Genomic DNA, 18,040 nt, shown 5'->3' with positions numbered 1-18,040 from the left:
GGACCCTGATGCCTGGCTGCGGGCGCTCTCAACAACCTTGAAGCCCTCTAAACGGGACCCACCATCAGTGCCTGTCAGAACTGTAGCCGCTACCTGCACTTGGAGCACAGGCAAAATGGCCAAGCAACCCCAAATTCCCCTATTCCCCTCTGGGCCCAGGCAGCACTGACCAGAGACAGATGCCACTGCTGCGCTGAAGTCAGTCGGTCCACCCTTTATCTGCACCAGGGCAGTAACCTGCCGCTCAGCCCCATCCTGGCGACTGCACAGTGCCCAGAGCCTGCAAACCAGCGCTCTGGGCGCGAGCCAAGGAAGAGCAGGGCCTAGAGTGGGAGGTCGTGTGCCACACGGCGACCCTCAGACAGTCGGGCCAAGCCCTGCAGCCTCTACAGTGGACTCAGATGCAGCTGGCATTTGAAGGTGGCAGCAGCGGTGGCAACCCCAGAACCTGTCCGTGCCACCAACAGGCGAACCCCCGGGTCGGACACCGCCACTGCGCCTAAGTCAGGCAGTGGGACCTCAGTGGCAGGAGGGTGGGAACCTGCTGCAAAGCCTCATTGCCGCAGCTGTATAGGGCCCAGAGGTCGCGAGCCTGCGCTGCCAGCGCCAGCCAAGGAAGAGCAGAGCCCAGGGTGGAAGGGCGGTGTACTTGGCGATGCTCAGCGGTCTGGGCCCACCCCTGTAGCCTCCACCGTGGGGTCAGCTGCAGCTGCCACCTGAACATGGCACGTGGTAGCAGAGGCTTCAACCCTGACCCTGCCAGCGCCACCACAGCGCGGATACTTGGGCTGGAAGCCTCCAGGGCGCCTAAGTCGGAGGTGGGTCCCTGGCAGCAGGAGGGCGGGAACCGACGCTCAGTGCCACCCTGGAGGCTGCACGATCCCCAACGCCAGGGCCCAGCTCCTGGATTTCGGGTTGAGGAGGGGCTGGGGCAACTCTGTCAAGCGGGCCGTGTGGCAGGGCGCTCCCCACGTTCCACTCCAGGGAGCCCCGCCAGTAAGGCAGCGCCTCATGGAAGGTGCCACCTGCACGCGGCGCCCTGCGAAGCGCCGCCAGGGCGGTTTCCCGCCTCGCTTGTCTCCTAGGCCTGCTGAGCTGCGCATGCGCTGCTGCCTAAAGGCGCTGCTCAGCTGCCTAACGGTTCTGCTCAGCTACCTAACGGTTTTGCTCAGCCAGTTTCTCCCGGGAGAGGCTGGAGTGTCCAAAAGCTTGGCCCAACTGCGATTTCTCCTGGTGTCGGGGCGGGTGCGGGGACAGAAGAAGGGCGAGGGCGAGCGGCGAGGACTCGGGAAGGGCCAGCAGCAGGAGGCGCGGGCTTTAACAGGTGGCCGCAGTCATGAAGAGATTCTTTGCTGCCGCTGTCAAGGGCGAGACGGGCCCGGAGCGCCCGAGCCCCTTCAGTCAACTGGTCTACACGAGCAACGACTCTTACGTGATTCACCATGGGGATCTCAGGAAGATCCACAAAGCTGCCTCCCAGGGCCAAGCCTGGAAACTGGAGAGGATGATGAAGAAGACGACAATGGACCTGAACATAAGAGATGCGAAGAAGAGGTACCAGGCCCTGCCTGAGCCCGGGCTGCAGGAGAAGGTGGCGGCTGTGGGAGGATCGCCCTTTCAGAGTGGGGGCTGGGGGGCCTGGAGACAAGGGGAGCAGGTGGACGAGTGGTGGGAGGCGGGGCGGCCGTCCTGGGCCCCAGGGTCTAGGCCTTCTTTCCAGGCAGGACCCCCAGGCCTGGGATGGGGGCGCCCTGCAGGGCGGAGGGCCCAGGGCACCTTAAAATCAACCCCAAACTTTCTCTGCTTTCTCCTTCACTCCACTTCCTCTCACAGAGCACTGTTTAGAGAATTTTAAAGAGATTTAACTCACAAAATTAAGTACATACAGGGTTTTAATTTTAATATACAGGTTTTAAAAGATAATGTTAGATACATTATGAAATGGTGCATAATGAAACAATTCCCATAATACATTAACTTTTTGGCTAAAAATTTTGTGGATAAAGTCCAGTATCCATTTTGATATCAATAAATGTCTATATAAATATATTCTTTGCTGAGGGGCCTTAGAAGGAAACTTTGAGGTGGGAAGATGGTTTATGTTTTCGAATTTAAGAAGACTCATTTTTCTCAAGATGCGAGCTCTTTATCAGTTTTACATAAACGAAATAAAGTTATCAACGTTTTAACATTTTTAAAATTACACATGCTGTCTTTTACTATTGTGATGACATTTTTAAAATTTTGTAACGGAGTAGAAAAGTCTTGCCCTTCTAGATATCAAAATGTGCTATTAATTTGCACAAAATGGGCCACGGCCGGGCGCAGTGGCTCACGCCTATAATCCCAGCACTTTGGGAGACCGAGGTGGGCGGATCATGAGGTCAGGAGATCCAGAGACCGAGGTGGGCGGATCACGAGGTCAGGAGATTGAGCCCATCCTGGCTAACACGGTCTCTACCGAAAATACAAAAAGGTAGCCGGGCGTGGTGGCGGGCGCCTGTAGTCCCAGCTACTCGGGAGGCTGAGGCGGGAGAAGGGCCTGAACCTGGGAGGCGGAGCTTGCAGTGAGCTGAGATAGCACCACTGCACTCCAGCCTGGGGGACAAAGCGAGACTCCGTCTCAAAAAATAAAATAAAATAAATAAATAAATAAAATTAAAAAAAAAAAAAAATAGAGCCGGGCGCAGTGGCTAACGCCTGTAGTCCCAGAATCCCAGCACTTTGGGCGGCCGAGGCGAGTGAGGTCAGGAGTTCAAGACTAGCCTGGCCAATATGGTGAAACCCCAACTCTACAAAAATATAAAAATTAGCCAGGCACGATGTCAGGTGCCTGTAATCCCAGCTACTCGGGAGGCTGAGGCGGAGGCGAGAGAATCGCTTGAAACTGGGAGGCGGAGGTTGCAGTGAGCCGAGATCCTACCACTGCACTCCAGCCTGGGCAATAGAGTGAGACTGTCTCAAAAATCAATCAATCAATCAATCAATCAATCACAAATTGTTTGATAACAGCTGAAAAGACAGGTAAATGAATACAGCAGAATAGAAAATCCAGAAACACCTAAATATCTAAGAATTTAGAACTTGATAATGCTCACACTTTATACTAGTAGGAAGAGAATTAGTTTCATAACGGAAATGCCTGCTTTTTTGGAGAAAACTAGATTTTTATGCCACAAATTAACTTTCTGACGAAATATAGATTAAAAAATTTTAATATAAAAATGATAAAAGCACCAGAAGAAAACATAAATGCCTATTTACTCAGGTACATTTTTATGTTGACACCACCTTTCTAAGAAGCTCAGAAGCAAGAAGTCTGAAGGATAATTAAGCAAAACAAAATTAAATTAACCTGTAATGAGAAAAAAACAAAAGGCACCATACTTACTACATATGTATGTGCGTGTGTGTCTACATATTAGATTTAAAACTGTCATTTTGTAGATAATTCTTCACTTAAATCAACATAAAACTCTAAAATTGGGCAATTTTAATTAGAGCTCTAAATTGCAGATCTAAAAAAAGTACTTTGCCTCTAATTTAAAATTGGGCAAAGTACTTTCTTAAGATCTGTAAGTGACCTATGCACACAGAAAACAATATTTAGTGTTTCTGGTTAGAGAAGGCATTTAAGTTAAAAGAAGAATCAAATACTGTTTTCTATCTACAAAGTTTGTGAGGATAAAGAGCAGTAATATTTATACTGCTGTTTAAAGTTTAAATTGCAGATGACTTTTCAAATAGGCAATTTGGTGGTAAATACCATATTATTAAGAATAATCCATATAATGACTTTTATAAATACATTTCATTGAATTTACAGTATGGGATAATATGTGACCACTGAAGGTAGAAATATATACAGAAGTAGGTGACATTTGAAAATGTATTTTGGTGCATCAAGTGAGGGTAAAGTTCAGTTTGATTATACATACACACAGACTAAAGTCTTGTGTTATTTGAAATTATGTATGAAATATGACAAAATTTGTTATTTGAGGGCATTTGTTTTAATAGAAAATGTTTTTCCTTTTTATTATCTTTGATTTCCACATTGAGCATGTACAACGCTATTAGAAAAAGTTTATTATTAATGAAATAATTTTTGGGAAGAGCAGGAATATGAATTTTGCACCAATAAAAATAATTTCTCATTTTCCATATTTTAATTATTATTTTTTGTGGATTAGTATATTCTGTGAACTTTTAACATCTTCAAAAGACAATCTTACCTGTGCTTGTTGATTTACATATTTTATTAGGCACATATTTTATTATATATAGATTTATTACATATATGTCAATAATTATAGATTAATTAGTATAGTTTTATTATTAAAATAAAATAGTAAATATAAGTGCTTTGTTTATAGCAGTTTTTTAAAGGTATTGAACTTCTCAACTGTATTTATCCTTTTAATCAATCTATCACATGTGAGCTGAATGCCTACTATGTAGAAGGTACATTAACTTTCAAGACCCTTTCATCCTTAAAAGTTTCACATTTACCTACTCAGCCTGAGCAAAGTGAGAGATTTAAAGTTGGGTTACTAGGACTGAATCTCAGTTGAAGCTTTTCCTCTCATCTTTCAAACAAAAACACTTCTGAAGTGAGAAACTAGTAATTTTTGAAATTTATAACAGCTTTAAATAGTAATATTAATCATTGAAAATACCTAATTTACATGCATTCTATAAATCTAAATATGAATTTACATACATTCTGTAAATCTAAATACGGAATAAAATGAGCCATACCTACTTGAATCCCGTTTTCTTTGGCTTGAAGTTTTAAAAATATTAAAGAAGTACTTTGTTTTAACAGTTTGTTGTTTTTATTTCAACTCTCCTTTTGTGTATACTCTTAAAAGCTAAAATTTCTTTAAGGGTTAATCCTGTGACTAGGACTGCCATCATCCTGTTGTGTATATCATATTCCACTTCATGGAAGGCACCATGAATTGTGTGATGCCTCCTTATTTACGTACCAATGAAAGATTGTTAAATTTCTGCAAAATATACTTGTAATAAATAATGAATTATAAGTGGCATTTCAATGTCAGAGATGTTAAAATATGAGACATAAAGTATCTTAGAATCATTAAAATACAGTGTTATCTCTAACCTTTAAAGCATACCACAAAGTAGGCATAATTGTACCATTTTACTTAAAATGTTGTCCTTGTTAAGTAGTAGAAATAATTACAATATCTAACAATTACTGAGCTGTTACATGTGCTAGGAATTCTTCAAAATACTTTGCATAGATTCTCATGAGGCATCACAGTGATGTCCGGCGAGATAACCGCTGTATTCATCTTCACTTTGACAAGAAAATTGAGGCACAGAAAGGATAAGCGATAGCTAGAAGGTGAAAGACTTTAAAGTAATATTCAAGCCCGAGTTGAACTGAATCCAAAGGCCAAGCTTTTTCTATTCAAATAGGCCACTCTTTCATTAATGTAGTGAGTAATAAGAGCAAATGAGTGTTGTACTTTCTTCAGGAGAATATTAAATATTTGTTTTGAAGGCAGAGAAAGAGCATGGTATTTAATGTTGACAATTACATAAATCATTATATGTTTTGAGACAGTGGACTAAACTTTCCTAAAAAGTCCTCTCACTCTCATAGGACTGCTCTACACTGGGCCTGTGCCAATGGCCATGCGGAAGTAGTAACACTTCTGGTAGATAGAAAGTGCCAGCTTGATGTCCTTGATGGCGAAAACAGGACACCTCTGATGAAGGTAAATAGTAGCCAGTTCTTTCAGCAGGAGATCGATTTGATTTAAATACATAGAATAAAAATGAATTTATCTCATTGAAATATAACTAGTTTGTGAAAACTGTGGAATATTTATTTATATTTCTTATAATTTATAATTTACTTCTTGCTTTAATACTAACAGGCTCTGCAATGCCAGAGGGAGGCTTGTGCAAATATTCTCATAGATTCTGGTGCTGATCCAAATATTGTAGATGTGTATGGCAACACGGCTGTCCATTATGCTGTTTACAGTGAGAATTTGTCAGTGGTGGTAAAATTGCTGTCCTGTGGTGCAGACATCGAAGTGAAGAACAAGGTAGACATTAACCAATGTCATTTTCAAAATATTTGAAATCCATTTGTTTTAACATTAACGTATGTAAATTATTTTATATTTGGAAGCTCAAATATTCCCATTTTCCTATGAAAATAGTTTGACAGAACTTGTCTAGGATTTTACTTTAAATATTAATATTTTATAAGAACTATTAAAGAGTATGGCTTTTCTGTGCATTTATGATAAATATTTGAATTTGTTAAAGGTAAAACTTTTTCAAATATTCTTTCCTACTCAAGTTTTCTTTTTTTCTTTCCAGTTAGTGTAAAACTACAGGAAAGTAAAATTTGCATAAATTCAGTCAACATGTAAAATTTAGGAGACATGCAGAAATCTGGATTTCCTCTTAAAGGATTGAATCTGGTGTCTCTTGAGCCCATATGACTGTTTGGTATGCTATGAAGATGTTCTAGCTTTATACGAATCATATGTTTCCAGTTTGTTACTGTGCCCACCTAGTTACATCACTTACTCAACTTACCTCTTTTGCCTATGTAAATATTTCAGTTATCAATTCCTCTCTTATAGTATATTTTGGTAAAGATTTCAAGTTATTGATGACAGTTTATAGGTGTTTATAATATATAGTTTATATTTTACATTAATTCATTAATAATGGGGTTGTCTTCTAGAATTTAGAAGATTTTTTAAACAATGATTTTTCTTCATATAAACCATAAATAATCATCTTTCATTAGAATGCCTTTAAGCCTTTTCAGATTAATCATGGTTATATTTGAATAGGTTATGCATATTGCAGAAAATATATCTTTCTCCACAGAATTGTCCCTTAAAATTCAAGTGATTTAGTGGCTTCTATTTTGCTAATCCATATACATGAGTTAGAACTTTCATTAATAAGTCATTTTATTCATATTTCTGATATTTTGCCAAAAACTAAGTAGCAATTACAATAGAAACCAGAATAAAAATGGATTACTGTATTTTAAGAAGTAGATATGCATTAAGATCCTAGGAGTATCATTATAATTGAGAATAAACTTTTATACTGAATTTCTTTTTTTTCTTTCTTTCTTTTTTTTTTTTTTTTGAGGCAGAGCCTCACTCTGTCACCAGGCTGAAGTGTAGTTGTGTGATCTCGGCTCACTGCAACCTCTGCCTCCCTGGTTCAAGCGATTCTCCTGCTTCAGCCTCCCGAGTAGCAGTGACAGCAGGCACGTGCCACCACACCCAGCTAAATTTTTTGTATTTTTAGTAGAGATGAGGTTTCACCATGTTGACCAGGATGGTCTCCATCTCCTGACCTTGTGATCTGCCCACCTTGGCCTCTCAAAGTGCTGGGATTACAGGTGTGAACCACCTCGCCTGGCCTTTTATACTGAATTTCTAATAGCTGAGATAAAATCCTATTGTCTGGTAATAGGATAAAACCCATGGACCATACATTTGTTTGAGTTCTTTGTAGGTTCTGGATATTAGCCCTTTGTCAGATGAGTAGATTGCAAAAATTTTTTCCCATTCTGTAGGCTGCCTGTTCACTCTGATGGTAGTTTCTTTTGCTGTGCAGAAGCTCTTTAGTTTAATTAAATCCCATTTGTCAATTATGGCTTTTGTTGCCGTTGCTTTTGGTGTTTTAGACATGAAGTCCTTGTCCATGCCTATGTCCTGAATGGTAAGTGGGCAAAGGATATGAATAGATATTTCTCAAAAGAAGACATGCATACAGCCAACAGGCACATGAAAAAATGCTTGTCATCACTGGCCATCAGAGAAATGCAAATCAAAACCACAATGAGATACCATCTCACACCAGTTAGAATGGCAATCATTAAAAAGTCAGGAAAAAACAGGTGCTGGAGAGGATGTGGAGAAATAGGAACACTTTTACACTGTTGGTGGGCTTGTAAACTGGTTCAACCATTGTGGAAAACAGTATGGTGATACCTCAAGGATCTAGAACTAGAAATACCATATGACCCAGGCATCCCATTACTGGGGATATAACCAAAGGATTATAAATCATGCTGCTGTAAAGACACATGCACACGTGTGTTTATTGCGGCACTATTCACAATAGCAAAGTCTTGGAATCAACCCAAATGTCCATCAATGACAGACTGGATTAAGAAAATGTGGCACATATACACCATGGAATACTATGCAGCAATAAAAAAGGATGAGTTCATGTCCCTTGTAGGGACATGGATGCAGCTGGAAACCATCATTCTCAGCCAACTATTGCAAGAACAAAAAACCAAACACCGCATGTTCTCACTCATAGGTGGGAATTGAACAATGAGATCACTTGGACTCTGGAAGGGGAACATCACACGCCAGGGCCTATTATGGGGAGGGGGGAGGGGGGAGGGATGGCATTGGCAGTTATACCTGATGTAAATGACGAGTTGATGGGTGTGATGAGTTAATAGGTGCAGCACACCAACATGGCACAAGTATACATATGTAATAAACCTGCACGTTGTGCACAGGTACCCTAGAACTTAAAGTATAATAAAAAAAAAAAATGGACCATTTAATAATAAGCAATCAAAGTTCATTTGAAGCTAATCTCTTTCAATTTAGAGCTACTTCCTTAGTGACCCATTTAGAGCAGGAGTGCCTGACATTGACATCTGGGATCTTGGGATCATTGATAGAAGAGAATCAAGTGAGTTTGTATCACCCAGAGGAAACCTCCGTTTTTTGGGGGAAGCTTTCAGAACTGCATCCCTGAAATTCTAATTTGTCAAATATTAATGTTTGCCACAAAAATACATTGTCAAATAAGGATTAGGCAAAGTTCAATTCATTTCTTGAATAATGAACATTTAATTCACAGTTTTATAACATTTCTTGAACATAGATAATGGTGGAATCTGTTGGGGTACAGTGCTTCTGGTAAGGTAAGTATTCTTTGGAATATAGTTGAAGAAACACTGCTCTAGAGATAATAATTTAGATTACTAATTTTGTGAAAAACAAAGTATTTACTACCATGTCTTAGGGTTTAAAGATATAGATAAAAGATACAGCCCCTGCCCTCAAGAAGCTCTTGATTTACATAGGAAACAATAAAATCATTACAAAATAATGATTTTTGGAGATAACCAGAGTTAATGTGGTGATGCAGAGGCTGAATGTTTACAAGTGAAGGTGCAGTGCATGGGCAAGCACAGAAAAGTGACAAAGAAGGGATTGCTATTGATTTACTTTCTATTGTTTAAGTTCATAGGGTATTACATAAAGTATTCAGTTCAGCTGAGAAATATGTAATTTCATGAATTGTAAATTGTTTTTGCTGTTTTACAGGCTGGCCACACACCACTTTTACTGGCCATAAAGAAAAGAAGTGAGCAAATTGTGGAATTTTTACTGACAAAAAATGCAAATGCAAATGCAGTTGATAACTTTAAATGGTATAGTAGTTTTTTTAATTAAAAAACACTTGAGTAGTGTGCTAGAGTAATAACACTCGAGTCAGAAATATTAAATTAATAACATTTACTTAAAATTACTAGATTATAGAGAAAAATACTAACACAAATTATCAGTTAGGAAGAAAAGCAATTATTTGGACTGATCAACATAAAGAACAGTATATAGTAGGATTTATCTTCTTTTATTATATTGACTGATTCTTATTTGTAATCTGATGTTTTTGGTTGCATTATCTTCTACTAGCTAAAGTGGTTCTGTATTAGTGTTAAGAAGTATGAATTTTTAGTTAACTTTATAATTCAATATTGAATTATTAGCACCTTTATAGTATTTTTCTAACTTCTGTTTTTCATACACTTTTTAAAAAATGCAATATTTGCTGGGCATGGTAGCTGTCGCCTGTTATACCAGCACTTTGGGAGGCCAAGGTGGGTGAATCACTTGAGGCCAGGTGTTCAAGACCAGCCTAGCCAACATGGTAAAATCCCATCTCTACAAAAAATATAAAAATTAGCCAGGCATGGTGGCACATACCTGTAGTCCCAGCTACTTAGGACAATATTATTCCTAATATTGTTTTAAGCCTTCAGATTGCTCTCACTTGTCTGACTTCTAGGTAATTTTGAAGTACAAAATATTTTATCAGACTAAGGAAGAAATAGATAATTCTTCACTTAAAACTTTGCCTCTTTTAGATTAGTGAACAGAGCATATTTTCCTGCCCCTCAGTGGACTTCATGTTAGCCAATTCTACTATGTCATATCCCAGTGGGACATGAGTCTTTTTGCCCCTTCCTTTTAACCTTGGTGGTGATTTACAGGGATAAACACTTGAGCACTCAAGATATTTAACGTTTGTTAATGCATGTAGATGGTTAATTCTACACTGACAGGCACATATTAAACTGGTTCTGTTCCTAATAATGAAGTTATCTCTTTGTTATTTTAGCACAGCCCTAATGCTTGCCGTATGTCATGGATCATCAGAGATAGTCGGCATGATTCTTCAGCAAAATGTTGACATCTGTGCTGAAGATACCTGTGGAATGACTGCAGAACGTTATGCTGTTGCTTGTGGATTTAATCTGTAAGTGTTTACATTTAAAGGCTAGGTGAGATTTTATAGTTTGTTTCAGGTAGTTTTTGAATGACAGTGAGTTAGTTCACTTCATCAGCCAGAAACTAGGCAAAACAAGCTAGACTAATTAGAAGGAGTAATGACTCCAGGATTCTTTATTTTAGGGATTTAGGGATGCTGATGTTGGCTACTTGATTTGAAGTATAATCCCTATGCATGGGATAAACATAATGTCACAATTTTGATTTTTCTAATTAGTTATTTGGGTCTTGAAATATTCACTTTAAGCAGACAACCTGATAGTGTCCCCTGGGGCTGTCTTTAATTCTTGAATTTTTTAAAAGAATCTGAACCTAAGTCCAAGGAACACATTCATTTTGTACAAGTCAGAAGGATGTGGGGGGAAATGGCCATTCTCTTCATTTTGTTGTTTCCATTGATTCTATTGCTGCATCGGTGCCATTGAAACTGCTCCTGCAATCTGGTAATGATTGACCTTTGTGACCAGGATGCCCTTAGTAATACAGATCCCTCAGTCTTCATGGTGTAGACTTCAAAGTTATTACACTTTTGTAAAAATTCACATACATATTCTCAGCCATTGTTTCCAAAGTACCAGCACCCCGCTCTGGTAGCTAGAACTTTTAGCTTTAGCAACACACATAGTGAGCAAATTGACCCTTCCCCTCACGCTCAAAACCTGATGTGACACCCACATCTTAGCCTGGACATGGCCTAGACCTTCATTGTAAGTTATCCTTTGAGTGGCTTTTTCTATATTCTCTAGCCAATATCAGTAGTAGTTTGAAACCATAAGTCTGGTTGAAATAATGTTACAGGAAGAAATTGGAAATCCATTTTGTCTTTGTTACCAGATCTATGTCCCTGGCCCTTTATATCCTGTGTAGCACCATTTTGTAGGTAGTGGAAGGTCTCATCTTATTCTGTAAGATCCCATGTCATCTTTCCCATGTTGTAGTGTGTTCCAACTTGTAGTTGTCCCCTCGAGTTATTCTTTTTTCCTAAAAGTAAAAATCTTCCATGCTACTTGCATCTCTACCTCAAGTTTTTAAAATATTTTCAAATTCTGCATCACCATGAAGCCATTCAATAGACTTCACTAAATCTCAAATAAGTTGGTTAGATTTAACAGAGCTAAGCCTCATCTGTGACTGATCAGTCTTCACATACAAAAGTAAGGATTTGTGCTGGCTTCAGTGGTACAAATGGTAAAATTGAAACAACGTTGAGAAGGTCAGCATGGTCCCTGCACAAGGATGACATACAAATCTGTGAAGTGTTGTGTATTCCTTGCAGTCCCCAAAAAGACATTTTACTACTTTTTAACTAGCTCTAAGGAAATGGTGTGAGTCAAAGCAAAATGGGTGACACCAATATTGCAATTGTGATTTTCATACAAAAAATTATTTATGTAAGGTGATCTATGAAATGAGATGGTGGTAACACATAGGGTCTTATGTGCAATATTTTGTTAGTAGGGATCTCAGAAATGAGAAAATACCAACTTGCATCTTCTTTGTGGAACTTACAAAAAATAAAGGTGGGATTTTTTCTTCCACAGCAGCTGGAAATGAACATAGTGACTAAGCATCATTCTAATAAAGATTTGTTGATTCAGAGTTTAAGGAGGTGGATAAAGAGCAGTCGTAGTCCAAGCCAGATGCTGACATCTATTAGTTTTCTGCCCTTGGTGTGACTAATGAGCTCAGTAATAGAGGATAATGAGGTTATCTGATTTAATGATTTAACATATTTATAAATAAGTTTCATTACAGAATATAAAATAGCTTAGATGCTCTGAATTACAAGCCACAAATAATAGAACATCTAATATCCAAAAGTAGGAATTAATAACAGAAAACTGCAACATTTGAATATTATAATCTATGAAAAAACACGTTTGTGGGTTTTTTTTTTTTTTTTGTAATTTATTTATGTTTTGTAGAGACAGGGTCTCCCTATGTTGCCCAGCTGTTCTTGAACTTCTGGACTCAAGCAATCCTCCTGTCTCAACATCCCAAAGTGTTTGCATCACAAGCATGAGCCACTGCAGCAGGCCAATATATTGGGTTTTATTGGGATTTTTTAAATAGTTTCAGCAATAAGGTTCAAGAACAAATTATTTTTTTGCTCTACTATTTCTTTGAGCATTTAAGAAATGTTATCTTGTTAGATCTTTATAATAACCTAGTGAAATAAGGCCCTAAAATCCTCATTTTTAGAAGACATTGAGTCTAAGAGAAGCAACTTGTTCAAGAAAAAATATCTGTTGGTAGCCATGCTAGGACTTATTCTGAGTTAAGGACATTTTCCATATGTCAAGCTAACTCTAGTTAATTTACTGAGTTATACTGCCCTCAATTCATGAGTGTTTTATCTTTCTTTCTTCTTTAATTAGAAGCTTAATAAGTTCATAGAGCTTACAAACTTAAAGTCTATGGAAAAAGTAATGTTCTGATGTTAGCTCTAATATTGTCTGAAATACTCTAAGAACTTAATGAATTTGGTAAATTTTTTTATAGCAATGTTAAAATAGTAACTTTATTTATTTCATTTTTATACATAGCATTCATCAACAACTTTTGGAATATAAACAAAAGATATCTAAAAATTCTCAAAATAGCAATCCAGGTAAGACCTCTGATAGTAAACTACTCTTGGTGGTGTTACCATAAGATTATAGGGGTGTTGATCACAAAATAGCTATTAAAAAAGCAATCTGTAAATAACATGTGTTTACATATATATATATATATATATATATATATATATATATATATATACCTATATGTAAGTGTTTGCATATATACACATAGCTTTGATTTTTTAGTTTATAATTCAGAATTAGTTAAGAATTTAGTTGTAGGTAGTTTATAATCTCAAAAATATTATCTGAAAAATATTTAACTGCGGTCCCTAATATCCTATATAATACTTTTGTATAAATAAGTAAAACAATTTTTAAGTTTGCATATTGTATGTTTCCTCAACTGTCATAACAACTTAGGTTTGTTATAAAATGTATAATCCGTGGTGTGATTGATGAGCTCAGCAATAGGGGATTATCAGTTTATCCAATTTAATGAATTAATATATTTATAAATATTGTTACAAATTATAAAATAGCTTAGATGCCTTGAATTACAAGCCACAAATAATAGAACATCTAATAATGAAAAGTAGGAATTAATAATAGAAAACTGCAACATTTGAATATTATAACCTATAAGGAAACACAGTTTATTTATTTGTTTGTTTGTTTCTTTATTGGAGAAACATGGTCTCCTTATGTTGCCCAGGCTGGTCTTGAACTTCTGGGCTTTATTTAATTTTTACAATAAATGATTTGCATTTAGAAAATTAGAATTAATTACAGTTGAGTCTTGAGTAACATGAGAGTTAGGGTGCTGATCCCCCCATGCAGCTGAAAATCTGCTTTATATGAAAATCTGTTTCTTTTGACTCCTCCAAAACTCTACTAATATTCTACTGTTGACCTGGAGCCTGAGAAAAGGTGAAAGCATAAGCAGTCAATTAACACATAGCTTCTATTTTATATGTACTATATACTGTATTCTTAGAATAAAGTGAGCTGGAGAAAAGAAACTGTTATAAAGAGGAATAAATATGTTCACTATTTATTAGATGGAAGTGAATTATTATATGTAAAGGACTTCATTCTCATTGCCTTCACGTTGAGTAGGCTGATATGGAGGAGGCAGAGGAGAGATTTGTCTTGCTACCTTGCAGTGGCAAAGGAAAATAAAAATCTGTCTATTAGTGGGCTCCTAGACTGAAAACCCTTATTCAAGGATCAACTGTGTGACACAGTGACTTGTGTCACTAAAAAAGTAACTATCTTTAGAATTTGGAACTCAATAATACTTTTCTTGCACCATAAATGAATGTCAATAAGAATTAACATAACTTAGCCAGGGTGCGTCAGTACCAATAGGAGATTGTTTTTCAAAGATACCTACTGAGTGCAGAAGTCAGAAAAGCAATTCTTTGTTGAGAAGCGCAGGTTATGTTACATAGTCTTGTACCAACAAGGTCTCACAATTATCAACTTCATTCCCTCTAAGTTGAAACCAAATAAGATATATTTACTTCATTAGAACAAGATGTGTTGTTCTATCTGCTGGATAATTAGTGTGTTAATAGTAATTTTGTTACAACAAGATACTCTGTTCCTACTAGCCAAAATATTATCATTATAAATATTCAAATAGCTCAACTCTAGGCTCAACAAATTATAATAAAAGTGGAAAAAATTTACACAATAACAAAAGTGCTACTGTGATACCTAAATGTAACACAATACATTGTACAATATGAACTATATGAGCACATTATATATATTATAAATATATAATAAATTAAATTATTATATATTTATCAAAGGACTTCTATAAGTTAGATTTTGCAAGCTGCAGGAGACCAAGATGGAATACACATAGTCTGGGTCTTTAAGGTGCTCATAAAACAGTAGAGCCGTCTCTATTCAATTTCTGCATTTTTCCAACAGAATTTCCTAAATATGTTCTTTATTCATTTATCTACTTGTCCACTTAACAAATAACTGTCAGGTATCTTTAAGGTACTAAGCATCTTTCTTGTTATTATCATTGTCATTTTTTATTATTTACTACTTTATTAAGATATTAAGCATTTTTCTTGTTATTATCATCTTTTTTATTATTTACTACTTTATTTAGTGCTTACTCTGTGCCAGAACCCCTTTGGGAGCTTATAATTGTCACTTATTATGTTGTTACCATATTCAGTATGTGTCAGACATTTTATATCCAACGTGAAGAATTAAAGCTTTAAAAAGTCTGGTAGTGTCCAGGAGCGGTGGCTCACTCCTGTAATCCTAGAACTTTGGGAGGCCAAGTCGGACGGATTGCTTGAGCTCAGGAGTATGGGACCACCCTGACTAACATGGTGAAATCCCATCTCTACTAAATTCAAAAAATTATCTGGGCCTGGGTAGCGTGCATATGTAATCCCAGCTACATGGAAGGCTGAGGTAGGAGAATCTCGTGAACCCAGGAGGTGGATGTTGCAGTGATCTGCTGAGATCGTGCCACTACACTCCAGCTTGGATGACAGAATGAGACGCCGTCTCAAAAAAAAAAAAAAAAAAAAAAGGAGAATTAACAAAAGTTTGGTAGTATTTAAGGAAGGCAAACTGAATGAGTAGAAGTTTGCCAGGTAAAGAGTCAGAAGGATGATATTTAGCAGAAGGAAAATTTATCCAGACTGTTTTTAGCAGAAGGAACATCTGAAGGAACACCTGAGGAGGCTGCATCCTTGGCGGAAAGAACACCTGACAAGGCTGAATGCTCGGTGGAAAGAACACCTGACGAATAGGATACAGTAAATTCCTCTTCAAAGATTTTAGCCTGTAAACATCCTTTAAAATTCAAGAGGGGGAAGATTAAGTACAACGAGTTCTGAGTTCCCCTTCAAAGAACAAATATGTCAGTATGTTCAGCTTCTCTGTTCTTTATTCTCCATTTTAAAGTTTAACTTCCTTGTTCTTTATGCCTCCTTGCCCCTAGTTTCATTAAACAACCCCCTTCTAGCCTCTAACACCTGCTCTGTCTTTAGTCATTCTTAGTCACCTGCTCTGTCCTTAGTCATCCTTAGATACCTGCTCTATAACTGTCTTTCCCTCTGAAACTACTCACCTGGCCACCCCAGCTCATACCCCTGCCCTCTTTGAAACAGCCAATCTGAATTAGCTTAGAGTGTGCAGTCCAACCCTATCCAGTACGGGAAAGACACAACAGTAGGGACTAGCTGCATTAGGAATAAGAACCCTTTCCCCTCCCTTGTCCAGTGTGATCTTGCCCATTGCTCCATCTGAAAGACCACTCTTCTATAGAAGTAAATTTGCCTTGCTGACAAAACTTGTTGTCAGAGTGCTGACTCTTCTTTGCGGCACCAAAAATTTATTTTTCACGAATTTGGGGGCCCACCCAGCATTCCCATTCTCCTCTGGGGAAGGGTCCAGTTCTATCCCATGAGGAGGCGCACCCCGCTGCCTCGTTGCAGTGGCCATAAAGGTAAGGAATTGAGACTTACCTGATGCAATTAATAAACCTGGGCTCTCAGCAACGTGGAAAGAAACAGGCCAGCAACTTGGGGGACAGGATCTTCACATACCGTGGCAACCAGGTAACTGTGCACAGACTGAGGTAAGAAACGTCGTAGGGGTGACAAAGTGTTTCCTTGGTGGTCACAATATTCTGGAGGTTAAAAGTGTGTGTGAATGATCACAAGTACTACTGCTTGTGGTGCTGTTTGTGTGGATGATACTAGGCATTACTGCTATAAGCACTGAGTGGGTCCTATCTGCGGTTTTTTATTTGAATAAAAAACCTCTGAAGAGGAATTAACTGTATCCTCATATGGCTTAAGGTCGATCCTGCTGTGGGGTTTATACCATGATGCTAATGCTAAGAGGGACCTAAAATTCCTGGGAGGGAAGTAGTCAGAGTGATGAAGCGAAAGAAGGGTGCAAGGAGCCTCCAGCAGGTGGGGCTAAAGGATAGGAAAGAAATCTCTAGCACGCGGGATTGAGCCATAGCAAAGCCTCCAGGGAAGGAAAGGCAAGATATTCTCTAGCATGAAGGATTAAGCCTAACCAGGACCTAACATGAGAAATGCCCCAAGTAAGACAGGGAGCAAAAAGGAAGAGGATAGTAAAAAGGATATTCCCGCTGATAGTCCCCTGGGTCTCATGTTAAAATATTAGAAGGATAATGAGAGGACTAAACATAAGAAAAAGCATTAGATGAACAGTAGAAATACTGCTGTTTCACTTGGAACCAAGGTCCCACCCTCAAAACCCTCAATCTTCTGGTCAAAGTTTGCGTTGAATGAGCATGTAATGTGTCAACTTCTAATTCAATATGTTAATGATAAAAATCTGGTTTCTCAAGAAGAACTAGACTATGCTCTTTGTTGGAGACAGGGACCTGTCCTTATTCCCTTAAAGGCAACTAGGGAAGAACACAATCCAGTATCTCAAATTGGAAAGTCAGACAAGCTGACTCCAACACCTAAAGCCAGCACATGGGATCCCCTATACCATTTTCCCCCACTCAGTGCCTCTGATCCTTCCCCTCAGGGTGTTGCTGCCACCCCAGATCCCACCCCAGATCCTTCTCCTGCTCATGTTGTTCCTTCTCCTTACAACTCTAATTCTTGGGAGTTATCATCCCATGAGCCTGTCCCCTGTCAGCCTAAATACCTCTCCCTAAAGGGACTCCAGCATGAGGTACAGCAATGTAAAAAGGACATTCAGAACTTCCCTTTTCCCTCCACACCTAAGGAGTCAGCCGCAACTCTCTTCCCCTTAAAAGACATGCCACAAGGAGGAGGAGCTATTGTATTTGTGAATGCTCCCTTGACCAGTTCAGAA

The 18,040-nt window shown here is 38.4% G+C and overlaps 1 protein-coding gene and 1 non-coding gene across 4 annotated transcripts; both read left to right on the top strand.

The window, feature by feature from the left end:
• Nucleotides 1–1,336: 1,336 nt before the first annotated feature.
• Nucleotides 1,337–16,523, top strand: LOC116272655 (putative ankyrin repeat domain-containing protein 30B-like). 3 transcript variants are annotated; one of them, XM_031661406.1, is made up of 7 exons: nt 1,337–1,554; nt 5,636–5,750; nt 5,913–6,086; nt 9,378–9,484; nt 10,456–10,593; nt 13,172–13,236; nt 15,884–16,523. In XM_031661406.1, exons 1-7 carry the CDS (start codon nt 1,337–1,339, stop codon nt 15,979–15,981), a joined length of 915 nt encoding a protein of 304 aa, XP_031517266.1. In that variant the 3' UTR covers nt 15,982–16,523. The 3 variants fall into 3 exon arrangements, with proteins under 3 accessions (XP_031517266.1, XP_031517265.1, XP_031517267.1); XM_031661405.1 differs by having other exon boundaries at nt 15,881–16,523; XM_031661407.1 differs by lacking the exon at nt 13,172–13,236 and having other exon boundaries at nt 15,881–16,523.
• On the top strand, nt 11,790–11,896 carry LOC116272656. The gene has a single exon (XR_004181288.1). It is a non-coding gene; the product is annotated as a U6 spliceosomal RNA (small nuclear RNA).
• Nucleotides 16,524–18,040: the final 1,517 nt, after the last annotated feature.

This window comes from Papio anubis, unplaced genomic scaffold, assembly GCF_008728515.1.
Source record: "Papio anubis isolate 15944 unplaced genomic scaffold, Panubis1.0 scaffold146, whole genome shotgun sequence".
NCBI classification, from domain to species: Eukaryota; Metazoa; Chordata; class Mammalia; order Primates; family Cercopithecidae; genus Papio; species Papio anubis.
Note: the sequence above shows the minus strand (reverse complement) of the source record. Positions and strands in the feature narration are given on the sequence as shown.